The sequence below is a fragment of the Girardinichthys multiradiatus genome, chromosome 13 (assembly GCF_021462225.1).
Source record: "Girardinichthys multiradiatus isolate DD_20200921_A chromosome 13, DD_fGirMul_XY1, whole genome shotgun sequence".
NCBI lineage: Eukaryota > Metazoa > Chordata > Actinopteri > Cyprinodontiformes > Goodeidae > Girardinichthys > Girardinichthys multiradiatus.
In genome coordinates, this window is record NC_061806.1 from 19,108,711 (window position 1) to 19,122,291 (window position 13,581).

Genomic DNA, 13,581 nt, shown 5'->3' on the forward strand with positions numbered 1-13,581 from the left:
AATCAGGGAAGCTCCTTCTCGTGCTGTGTTGTTGATAGTGCCGCCTTCTTTCACAGACAGGCAGACTTTACCACTTGCATCAACACATGCAAAGACCAAAACACTGTGTTTATCACCTTGCAAGGAGGATTTAGTGAGTGGGAGTAATGAGAGGAAACTCCGTGGGAAATCCCTTGATTAGGAATTCATTTTAACATCCTCAATGAAAGAAATAAAGCAGGATCCTGTGGGGATACAATGTCGTGAAAAGAAATAGGACACCCTATGAAAGTTTTAGTGTTTTTTAACATATTTGGACTTATAGATATTCAATATCGATGTTAACAATGCATTCCAGCTTTATAAATAAACAATAAGAAAATAAGAAACTCCCTATCAAAATTGCAATTTTTGCTGAGAAATAAATTCAGACACTCCCTGATTTATTCCCACTTAAAATGGTTAAAATCACACACAGATCTACCATTTCAGGTTCACATAATGAGAACATTGTTACTTATTTTGAAAGATGTTTGCCCAGTTTAAACCTCATGTTAGAGTGGTGTGCCCCTGACTGTTGAAGTGAAAGTGAACACATCAGTAAGATGTCTGGGAACCTCAGAAAAGAAATTGTAACATCAAATAAATCTGGTAAGGGATTTAAAGAGGTATCCAAAGTAGTTGAAATCAGCCATTCCTCCATCCAGAATGTAATTTAGAAGTGAAGGACATTCAAAACAACTGTCAACATGCCCAGGTCTGGTCGTCCTATCAATTTACCCTAAAACAGACCACAAGAAGCTAAAAATAAGTCTCTAAAAATTCTAAAATGTCCTACTGAAGTCTTTTGCTACTAATGATATGAAGTGGATGCCACTGAGATCAGTATGAGATTCCTCAAATTTGACTTTCAAGGAGAGAACCTTTGCTCTCTAAAAAAACATGAAGGCCAGGCCGGTTTGCTACAGGGAATGTATAAAGACCAGAATGGGGTAAGAACGCTGTCAAAAACAATGTTTATGTGAAGACGGAAATGTGTGCATATTAGTCAATAGTTGTGCATAAGTAAAATCCAAAAGAGGTATTGTATATTTTCTCTATAAGAATACAAAATAAAATGTTACAGCTTCAAGAAATTACAAACACAAAGTTCAAGTTTACAGTTGTGGTTTATTCTTTATGAAAACAATATGCTATAACAGTTTGTGAATACGATTTATTTTCTATGAGAATACGAATTTACATCAGCGACTTGGTGTCACGTGATTTCAGGCTGGTTAGTGGAGCAGTTAGTCGATTCGCGTTGCGCATGCGCTGTCACACTCCTCACCACCAGTAAATGTAGTGCCAGGATTAGATGACGGAAAAAGGCAATGGGAGATAATTCAGTCTAAAAGGAATATTAGGAACAGAAGGGAGATAGGGAGGGGGTGGGGGGGGGGGTTTGGGGAAATCAAGAGTATTATAAATCATTGTATAACTCTACCTACTATATTCTATGTTTTAGTTTTGTATTTCATAAAAATAAGAACAATGCTTTATTTATAATACTCTTGATTTCCCCCCTATCTCCCCTCTGTTCGCTGATGTAAATTCGTATTGTCATAGAAAATAAATCGTATTCACAAACTGTTATAGCATATTGTATTCATAAAGAATAAACCACACCTGTAAACTTGAACTTTGTGTTTGTAATTAATTAAAGCTGTAACATTTTATTTTGTATTCTTATAGAGAAAATATACAATACCTCTTTTGGATTTTACTTACGCACAATTATTGACTAATATGCACACATTTCCATCTTTACATACATACTGTTTTGGACAGCGTTCTTACCCCATAAACCAGGACGTTTGTTGTTTTTGGACAGATGAGTCCAAAATGAAAATATTTGGACTCCAGAACAGAGGACATGTAGGCATGAATGTTCTAGGAGAAGCATTTCAGGACAATCACCTAATACCACTCGTGAAGCATTGAGATGGAAATGCCATAATTTAGGGATGCATTGCTGTAGCAGGATGTGACCAGCTCACCATCATAAAATCCACCATGAAATATATCCTATATCAGAGGGTGCTTGGAAAAAAAATGTGAGACAATTTGTAAAAAAATAAAGTTGAAGCAGAACTGGACCCTGTAATATGACAATATTACAATGATCATTGCATGATTTCAAAGTAGAAATTGAAATTGAAAGCTGTATTTCTTTTCACATGCCTCAGATTGTTTTTTTAATAATATTGCTTAAAGATGTTTACATTGATATGGTAAATTAACTTTAAAATAATAAACAAAAACTTTCAAACAATAAAGACATTCAATAAGCTGATTGGTTCTGAAAAGCCAGTGTGTTTAGTGGTTTGGCCATAGCTGAAATTAACTTGGTGATGCTGTGGAAATGCATCACAAGAGCTGTAAAAGTATTGAGATTAAAACATGAAAACAAAGAGCTGAAAAACTCTAAAATGCTTCTTAAAGCTGAGAAACACAGTGTTAACGTCATATAGTGTGAGATGGAAGCACGACAAAATTGCAGGCAGTGGTTTTGGAGCCAGATGGTGAATAAACACAGAATCTAATAAGAGAACTGAGCAGGCTTACAGGGAGGACACAGGTAGAGCTGCATATGGAACAAGGGCAGCATAATTTAATAATCCAGCAAGGAACAATTAAAAACCAGGGAGCTTTAATACAGAGGACGTTAAGTTAGTGACAAGAAGTCCAAGTGAGTCTAATCAGGAGAATGCTAAACAGCTGAGGGTACTAAACAGGGGGACTGAGGGAAGGAGACTAATAAACACAGAGAACACAGACTGAGCTCAATCAAAACACAAAAGCAACAACAAACTGAGGGGCAAAAGACCGACTCTAATCTAAGAGAATAAACCAAAACACAAAGAGGAAAGAGCTCAAGAAGTAAATAAAAAACTAAACACAAGAAATAAGCTAATATGGACAAAACATAATGACAATAATAAACTGGATATGGCAAGACCTTTCTAACAATAATAAATAACACTGACAAATGAATTGAATATGGCTAGGCATCAATGACGATCAGAACACAAACAAAAATGAAAACCAAGACCCAAGCACAAGTAGATCATGTCGAATGTGAAAATACCAACATTTATTTTTTTCTGCTTTCTGTCTATGGAAAGCATGCATTTTGTTTACCCTAATTATACTTTCCATAAAATCAGTTTTCCTAAGCCCAATTGTCCAAAATGAGCTTGTTACCTGATATGATATTTAGCACTGGTTTTCCAAAGCTTTTACAGAAACACACAACAATTGCAATTCAACAGGAATGGGACCTCTGAGATAGGCTCATTTCTGATGTGTCTGGGGAACACTGGCTCGGGCTATTTAAAGGTTCATTCGCTCTCTTGTGACTTCCAGCTGTAGACAGGCTCATTAGCACGTACAGGTATGTATAGAACTGTTGCTTTGTGCACACACACACTCTCACACACACACACACACACACTCTTGTTTTACTATATGTAGTGAGGACTATGTGTTGACTCCCATTGACTTCCATTGATTTTCAGTCATTTTCAACCCTTTCTATGCCCTAACCCTGACAATAACCCTAAACCTAATCATTACCAGTGCTTACCTAACCCTAACCTTAACCTAAACTCAATTCACACCTTAGTCCTAAACCTAACCGTTTACAAAATAGGTTGTGAGGACCAGCAAAATGTCCTCACTTTGGTACAAACGGTCCTCAATTTGATGGTGAAATCGGGAAAATGGTTCTCACTGTGATGCCAAGACAGGAACACACACACACACACACACACACACACACACACACACAGTAGATCCTTTCAGAAAGTAACCAGAGATTGTGTTTATTATTGTTAACAAGGCTGTTCTTCCCTTTCAGCTGCTCTGTTCTGGTGTCTCCTGGACATTGTGCCCATTAAGAATGAGAAGGGTGATGTGGTGCTGTTTCTGGCCTCATTTAAGGACATCACCGACACTAAAGCCAAAGCCATCCAAGAGGACAAAAAAGAAGGTAAACAAAAATATGAATGCTGATACTGTTGAATGGATTTTGTTTTTCCATACATAAGACTGAAGTAATATATATACAGGTCCTTCTCAAAATATTAGCATATTGTGATAAAGTTCATTATTTTCCATAATGTCATGATGAAAATTTAACATTCATATATTTTAGATTCATTGCACACTAACTGAAATATTTCAGGTCTTTTATTGTCTTAATACGGATGATTTTGGCATACAGCTCATGAAAACCCAAAATTCCTATCTCACATAATTAGCATATTTCATCCAACCAATAAAAGAAAAGTGTTTTTAATACAAAAAACGTCAACCTTCAAATAATCATGTACAGTTATGCACTCAATACCTGGTCGGGAATCCTTTTGCAGAAATGACTGCTTCAATGCGGCGTGGCATGGAGGCAATCAGCCTGTGGCACTGCTGAGGTCTTATGGAGGCCCAGGATGCTTCGATAGCGGCCTTTAGCTCATCCAGAGTGTTGGGTCTTGAGTCTCTCAATGTTCTCTTCACAATATCCCACAGATTCTCTATGGGGTTCAGGTCAGGAGAGTTGGCAGGCCAATTGAGCACAGTGATACCATGGTCAGTAAACCATTTACCAGTGGTTTTGGCACTGTGAGCAGGTGCCAGGTTGTGCTGAAAAATGAAATCTTCATCTACATAAAGCTTTTCAGCAGATGGAAGCATGAAGTGCTCCAAAATCTCCTGATAGCTAGCTGCATTGACCCTGCCCTTGATAAAACACAGTGGACCAACACCAGCAGCTGACACGGCACCCCAGACCATCACTGACTGTGGGTACTTGACACTGGACTTCTGGCATTTTGGCATTTCCTTCTCCCCAGTCTTCCTCCAGACTCTGGCACCTTGATTTCCGAATGACATGCAGAATTTGCTTTCATCCGAAAAAAGTACTTTGGACCACCGAGCAACAGTCCAGTGCTGCTTCTCTGTAGCCCAGGTCTGGGGAATGCGGCACCTGTAGCCCATTTCCTGCACACACCTGTGCACGGTGGCTCTGGATGTTTCTACTCCAGACTCAGTCCACTGCTTCCGCAGGTCCCCCAAGGTCTGGAATTGGCCCTTCTCCACAATCTTCCTCAGGGTCCGGTCACCTCTTCTCGTTGTGCAGCGTTTTCTGCCACACTTTTTCCTTCCCACAGACTTCCCACTGAGGTGCCTTGATACAGCACTCTGGGAACAGCCTATTCGTTCAGAAATTTCTTTCTGTGTCTTACCCTCTTGCTTGAGGGTGTCAATACTGGCCTTCTGGACAGCAGTCAGGTCGGCAGTCTTACCCATGATTGGGGTTTTGAGTGATGAACCAGGCTGCGAGTTTTAAAGGCCCCAGGAATCTTTTGCAGGTGTTTAGAGTTAACTCGTTGATTCAGATGATTAGGTTCATAGCTCGTTTAGAGACCCTTTTAATGATATGCTAATTTTGTGAGATAGGAATTTTGGGTTTTCATGAGCTGTATGCCAAAATCATCCGTATTAAGACAATAAAAGACCTGAAATATTTCAGTTAGTGTGCAGTGAATCTAAAATATATGAATGTTAAATTTTCATTATGACATTATGGAAAATAATAAACTTTATCACAATATGCTAATATTTTGAGAAGGACCTGTAAATGTAAACCAAATTATACAGTAGGCAAATGTTTGGGGTGGATGGTTCTCTGTAAACGGCAGCAAGTGTTGTACAGTTAACAGTACAGCAACTACTCTCAAAATTTCTATCTAGTCTTAATTGAGGTTTGTGCTAATCTTTTTATGTGCAACCTTCCTAAAAATCTGATATATAAGGTCTTAGCTTTCATGGATCATTACAAAACCTGAATTCTTTCCTTTTCAGGCCATGTTGTAGACTTTCTGGTGTACTTGGCTCCATGTGGCAGACTGGACAAAGTTTTAGCTGTTGCACGAACCACATTAACTTTGAATGAATATATTTGGTAGACAGACGAGTTCATAACCAACTAAATGACAGCAATGTACCCATGTCCTGTAGCTGCAAAACAAGCCCATATCATGACACACCCACCACCATGCTTGACAGTTGGTATGGGACTTTATATGTTGATTTTCTGTGTTTTCACTTTTTTCCAAACATTGCGCTGTGCATTGTTGCCAAACATCTCCTCTTTAGTCTTAAAAAAGGACATTTTTCGAGGACAATGAATAAACCATTGTTTTTCATTCAGGTGCCACTTTGGTGTTCTGTTATATTCTTTGTAGAGAGCAGGGACTGTTTTCTGGTCCCTCTTTCAACAAAGCCAAACGGTTCAATCTTTAATTGTGCTATCAGGAACTTTAATGTTTAACAAGCCAACATAGGCCAGTACAGGCCAAGATATTGGCCTTGGTTTATTTTCCAATTTTGTATTAGATTGGGCCTCCACTCCTGGGAGGACTGATGACTCATTTAAATATGTTTACCTTGTGAATACTTTTTCCCATGGAAGAATGATGAACTCCAGATAATATACAAATGACCTAGTAAGACTTCCCAGACTGCTTACCAGTAACAATTGCTTCTCTAAGGTGACTATGTGGTCTTTCCTCTTTGATGTGTAGAAAATCACTTGTATGCTCTTTACCTGCAAATTGCAAAAAAGAAAAGTTTTATATTGGTGACAACATGTCTGGTTGCTACTCTCCATTTTAAGTCTTTTAAAAGCAGCAGGGGTGTACTTAGTTTTTCCATAGACACTGTTAGTTATGGCAGATTCTTTGTCCCATGACTTTATTAAAGATGGGCATGAAGCAATCTATAATAATTTATAGACTTTAAATCTTGATATTTTATTAGCTGGAAGTTCCTTTCAGTTCAGATTATATCAACACTATCAGATATAAGCCATAATACCACATATTGCAATTAATAAAGCTATCAGAAGAAAAAGATTCTTTTGGATCAGGTTCTAAATGTTCGTGCATATAGCTGTTTTTTTTTTCATTTGGAGCTCTTAACATGTTGGTCAAGAATAATAAGGTTTTCTTCCAATAGTATTATTAATTATCACTGAGGTGGAGATGTGAAACTGGATGATTAATAGAAGTTTTCTCAGAATCTGTCCATTTATATGCACTGTATGGTCTTTCAAAGCATGCATACATGAATTCTAACTACATGAATAGTGTATAAGTTTTGTGTAGAAGGAAAGACCTTGAGAAACTTGATACTATCGTTTTATGCTCTACACCTCATTATATGCTGTGTCTTTATACTGTCAAAGAGTTGTTGTATTAAAAGGTTAATTCTTTTAACATCTTAGATACAATGTTTTTTGATTGTTCTAACCCAGTGGCTGGGCTCTGAGTTTTTAAATAATAGTTGTTTTTTTTTATATCCTAACTTTTGTTCATTTTTGACAGATGTAATATGGTCAAAGCTGACATTGGTTGTGATGTACATTCAAAAGTTTAAGGATGCCTTTCTCACTTAATGGATCTCTTTATTTTCATGATTATTTAAATTGTAGATTCTCACCAGAGACAACAAACCTGTGAACGAACAAACATGGAATTATGTGGTAAACAAAAAGTGTGAAATAACTCTTACCATTTTTATATTTTAGATTATTAGAAAATAGCCACCCTTTGCTTTGATTACTGCTTGAATCTCTTAGCATTCTCTCCATGAGCTTTATGAGGTGGTCACCTGAAATGGTTTTCCAAAGAGTCTTGAAAGAACCTCCCAGACGTTCATTAAGAGACAACCAGAGGTTTAAAATTCAGCCATTACAGCAAAGGGCAGCTACTTTAAGGAATCTAAAATATAATATATTTAAAATTATTTAAAAATTTTTGGCTTGTTACATAATTCCATATGTGTTCATTCACTGTTTATTATGCTTTCATTGAGAATCTATGTAAATTCAACAAGAAAAGACTCACAAATGAGAGAAACACATGAGATTAGAGAAGTTTATTAGCTGGTGTTTATTTTCTTTTGGCGCTCGGACCCCGGTGGAAGACATGGATGCTGATAATGACATGAGCTTGAATGAACATCTTAGGGTTAGAATTAGAGAAGTCTTCCCCTGATACTGGTGGTGGAGTGAAGACCTGAGGAGATAAGGGAGTCGGAAGGAGCTTGAAGCCTGATTTTGGAGATGGGGTGGAGGAGGGTCGAAGCTCGGCTGAAGAGCAGGAGATTCTGCGTATGAAGGTCTTTTAAAGCGAAGCCTTGAGAGATGATTGGCTAAACAGGAATGCGGACCAGATGATGCATCCCATGTCATCCCATGATGACAATTAATCTTTTTGGGACTTGTTTTAGCATCTTGTGGTCTGCTCTCAGTATGAACTTAATTGGAGGGCCTGACCTGGACATGTTAGCACTTAATATTCTCCGCACAGTGGAATGACAGAATGGAAATTCTTTTGAAACCTCTTTAAATCCCTAGACTAGACTCATAAGTTGCTAAAATGTGTGATTCTAGCAAATTTCAGTGGGAATAGGCAGCACTGGTGGTGTAGGGGCGAAAGCGCGCGACCATATACAGGGCTACAGTCTTCGAATGACGGCTGTCCCGGCTTCGAGTCCTGGACCCGGCGACATTTACCGAATGTCTCCCCCTCTCTCTACCCCTCTTTCCTGTCTACCTACTGTCAAAAAATGGAAAAATAAAGGCCACTAGTGCTGAAAAAATATCCTTAAAAAAAAAAAAAATTTCAGTGGGAATAAAGGTGGGGGTGTCCCAATTTATTCATCATCAGGAATAACTTTTTTATGTAATTTTGCTAAACAATTTAAAGATTGTGGAGTTTATTTACATTACTTGAATTTTTCAGTGTTGTTAAAATTCACATATCCATATTCCAAAATACTCTATGTTTGAGAAATATGTGCATTCTAATTTTTTCACATGACTGACCACATCACTGAGCTCATCAATTATTATGAGTGTTGCAATGTTATGGCTGGTCATTACTATTTCTTGTTTTTCTACTCCCTTTTTTCTTTTTTTTCATCTTCTTATTATTCTTAGAAATATGAATAAAAAACTTCTTGTGATTATTTGCGTTTTTACATCCTGGGACCTGGGACAGGGATTTTAGGTGATGCATATAGCAAAATTGACATAAGTAGGGCATTTCCACCCAGGCTGGGGACACCTTGCATATGACCCACTTAGCTATCTCTCTGGACATTTAGCAGAGGGAAACTCAATCTCTGAAGTCAGCAATGATTTGTTGTACTGGCTTAATTCCTTTTCTATCATACCTTTTCACTGTTGGCTACCTAATTCATTTTTTGTTTTTCCCCACTCACCTGTTCTTCCATCACCTCTTTTTCTCATCTGTTTCAGCTGTTTCCAGCAACTGTCCATTCTCACCTCAGCTTTCTACTCTTAAATGTCTTTGGCTCCTCATACACAACACTCAGTCCTCTCCTCAACCCCTTCCATATGAATGGCTATAGGAGTGCAGGAAAATCCATTAGATCTAAAAATAAGCATGTCTCTGTCTCCATGTTCCTGCAGCGTCGCATCCCCCAAGGCTGCGCCGTGTTATGGATGGGCCCTGTCTGCTTGCCTCATCTGGGGTCCACACAAAACACGCATGAAGCACACAGACTTTCTAAAGGGATGCTTGGAAGCAGTTATTACTTTTACTCTTTGGCGATGTTATTGTCTGTAAACCCACTTTCTCAAACCAATCTGGCCTTAGTCCCTTTCTGTTGCCTCACATCAGTAAAGAACGGGCCCAGGACTCTGCGGCAATAATGTGTTTTCCGTGATTACCTATCTCCTCCAAGCAATCACATCACTCCTGCATAATCTGTGTATCTGCTACTGCAATACACTTAAAACAAAAGACACGCAGGGGCACGTTTGCAAGCTCACACACCTGTAATTGCTCACACTAAATATAACACAATATACTGAACTTCCGCTTTCCTAAAAGCAGAAAACTGAGTTAGCAGGGTATAATTAAAACTTACAACAAGTACTGTATGACTAAACTCATATATGTACTGTTGAATCTATACAAAGAGAACATCTCTAACACAATTCGTGTAGGTATAAACAAACCGCTTATTCCCCTTTTGCATATTCATGTTCTCCTATATAGGACAGAATATTATGTGTTTTTCATCAAGGATAATGACTGACTCAGTCATCAAGAGTTAACCTTGGGGGGTAGATGTTGTTGTAGATGGGTGTGTAGCAACATTTTGTGTGTATGTGTTTACAGAGCGACGACGCGGCAGGGTGAAAACCGGCTCTTCATTCAGCTCTGCTCGGCTGCGAGGCAGCACCGTGCTCTACCACATCTCTGGTCACCTCCACAGCAGGGAGAAGAGCAAGATTAAAATCAACAAGGTATCAACACATTGTTCAAACAACGGGGTGGGAAATGATCAGTCAAACATGGGAGAGGGCCACTGTATGGAGAAAAGGAAGCATTGATGTTATTGTTGAAGCACAGATGACAAAATCAAGGACAGACAGGTGAGACAGAAGGGGAGGGCCAGGTCAGTATGTTAGATATTCCATAAACAGCAATTAAGCGTTTGGATGAAAAACCTGTAGTGCTAAATTTAACAATTAAAAACTATTACTTTAAAATTTGCCTGTGCAAAAAGAATAAACTTGGTGTAGTGATCCTGTTGTTTGTTGAGCAAGTGCGTCACATTCTAACTTTCTTATTCCTCTTTCTGTAAATTCAAGTCAGGGTGTTGCAGAGGCAGGCTGACTTCTACCCCTCTCACCACATTGGTCTTCTACAAAACAGTACTTTACTTTCTATTATTGTGTTTTGATGTCTGTAGCTATTTTGAAGGAATTGGACCATTCTAAAATACAAATTTAGCAAAAGTAGCTTTTTCTCTTTTTACACCTCCTAGATATAATGTATGCAAAGTAAGACTCTGGAAAACAATTTACAAATTGGAGATTTTAAGAATTCAGTTTATATGCATCTTGCAAATTAAGATTTTTATTTTTTCTGTCACAATTAGTTGTGACTATGTTACTGACCCTGATCATGTACTGAAAAGTTCAATAACAGAGAGATGTGCTGTATTTGTTTGTACATTTAAAATATATCTTAAAAAGCCTGTGTCTACATATATGTGTCTGTTTTTAGTAAGTAAAGAATAAGTAAAATACCTACAAGGGAAGTGTGAATTACAACCTCAGAGCACAAAACACACATATTGTTACGGTTTGTGAGATATAGGACCCCAGAATGCAGACCAGAAGGCAGCATGACAGTAAGTGCAAAAGATTTAATAACAAAAAAAACTCACTCACTGCAGGAGGCAGGAACAAAACAAACGGCCAGGCAAGACAGGCATGGCATGATCAAAAAACAAGACTTGAGCATGAAAACTAGACATGAGCATGAGAGCAAGACATGAGAAATGTTTCCACGACGACTAACTGAACAGGTGTGTATATATGGAGTGAAAACCGGGTGGAGCAAGGAGACAGATTAACTTGGACAGGTGAACCGAATAAACTTAATTGACAAACAGAACAAAACGTGGCTGCGGCAAAAACAGAGACTCTAATATACAAACAAAACCAAACTTGGCAAAACATGAACAAGACGACAAAACTAAAGCATGACCGGGAAAATAACAGAAGCGTGATTCAAAATCTAAGAATAATAATAACAAAAGAACGAGTCAAAACCTTAACTGTGAAAAACATAAGAAGAAACCAGAAACCAAAAACCAAACAACCCCAAATCATAACACATATACACAAAGGTGTCACTGTAAACAATGATCTTATCCAAGTAAGGAAGTAAAGTTATGAGGTCGAGTTGTTTTACATGGTACTTTTTAATAAATTTTCCAAGTTAAAATTATTCTGCTTGCTGCAGGTAAGATATTGACTGCATATTCCTAGTACATACAGCCCCACCTCAACAAAAACAAAAATTCCCTTTAAGGAGTTTAAGACAGGAATCTGGATTATTTGTATTGGTTTCTTTTATTAAGCAATGCCAATTCAAACACTGACCTCAATATGTTTTTGCTTGATAATGTGCTGCTGTAATAACTCGTCAAAACAATACAGAGTATTATTACATGTTGAATTCTGTAGTTATTACCAATTCAACACAAAAAAAAGGATATTAATCATTTTCTCTTGTCTTGTTCAGAATGTGTTTGGGGACCCACCTGCTCTACCAGAATATAAGGTTGCAGATGCCAAGAAGTCCAAATTTATATTGCTTCACTACAGCTCATTTAAAGCAGGTTGGGACTGGTTGATTTTGCTCGCCACCTTCTACGTTGCTGTGACAGTGCCCTATAATGTGTGTTTTATTGGCGATGATGATGATCTGACCCGCAGCACCACTGTCAGCGATATTGGTGTGGAGATTCTCTTCATCATAGGTTGGTTGCAGATCATTAACCATTTAGTATTGTTTATTGATAATTTTGTGTGCAGTTTTTAGAATAACCAAACTCTTACTTTTTTTTGTTTTCTAACACCAGACATTATTTTCAATTTTCGCACCACTTTCGTCAGCAAGTCCGGCCAGGTAATCTTTGATGCTCGGCAGATATGCATCCATTACCTGACAACATGGTTCATCATCGACCTGGTGGCTGCACTGCCTTTTGACCTGCTCTATGCTGTCAAAGTCAGCGTGGTAAGTAACCAACTGGATGCTGTTTGACCCGTTTATTTTCTGCTCTGTCTCAATTAAAAACAGGCAAGTGTGTTTACCCAGTAACAGCAGCCTTTAACTGTACCGTCCCTGAGAAGAGTAACACAGTTTCAAGAATTATCAACTGTGCTCTTTCCCAGATCTGCCCCAGAGTCTTTTTTTGATTTGGCATATTGATTCTGCATTGTGCTTGAGCCGAACGATCAGCCCCACATCGTTAAAACTTTTTTCTGTCCTGCCTCAGTCAAAAACGTGGCCCCCTTCAGAGTAGCTGAGAGCAGGATGAAATAAATCTGGAGCAATTAGGAAGAGAGTTGTGTCTTACCCCTGGTTGACAGATATTAGCCAGTCAAAACATGGCACTACAAGGAGCTTTTGATCGCTGCCTTTAGAAGTTTCTGCTTTCTGGTCCCTAATTTAAAAAAAAAAAAAAAGTTTTGACTTTGCTGCGTGCTGCTTTTTATTTAATGCAGAGTGAATCAAAAAACACATTAGACAACAAAAGGCAGTACTGGGAGGATGCACACAGGCATCCAGTCCTTATAAATAATTAGATTAATTGTTATAATTATTATAATCAGAAGGATTATTTGTATTTATGATGCTGACTTTATCTATATACGGTTTGTTAGTCTGAGGAGAGGCAGGTTGCCTAAAAGAGTTTGGATCTGGAAGTTTCATTCATTGCATGGATCAGCTTTAATGTTCTCCATGTCCAGACCGTATTTGCCAAAAAATATCTTGATTAACTCTTTGGATATTTAGCTTTTTGAGATCTTTTAGCCTACTTTATGTTGTCAGACACATTCTGTTTGGTCAATAGGCTCATGGGGGTGGCCAGTGAAATTGAATATAGTTTTCCAAAGCATGTGGTTAATCACTAGTGATTCAATATTTAATTGGGATTTGG

The 13,581-nt window shown here is 38.1% G+C and overlaps 1 protein-coding gene across 1 annotated transcript in view; it reads left to right on the forward strand.

Annotated features, from left to right (window-relative positions):
- kcnh8 (potassium voltage-gated channel, subfamily H (eag-related), member 8) overlaps window positions 1–13,581 on the forward strand; it is a 110,359-nt gene that overhangs the window by 37,204 nt on the left and 59,574 nt on the right. Inside the window, 4 exon segments of the mRNA XM_047384298.1 lie at window positions 3,881–4,012; window positions 10,236–10,363; window positions 12,156–12,393; window positions 12,496–12,653. Of these exon segments, the coding sequence (XP_047240254.1) occupies window positions 3,881–4,012; window positions 10,236–10,363; window positions 12,156–12,393; window positions 12,496–12,653 (656 nt within the window).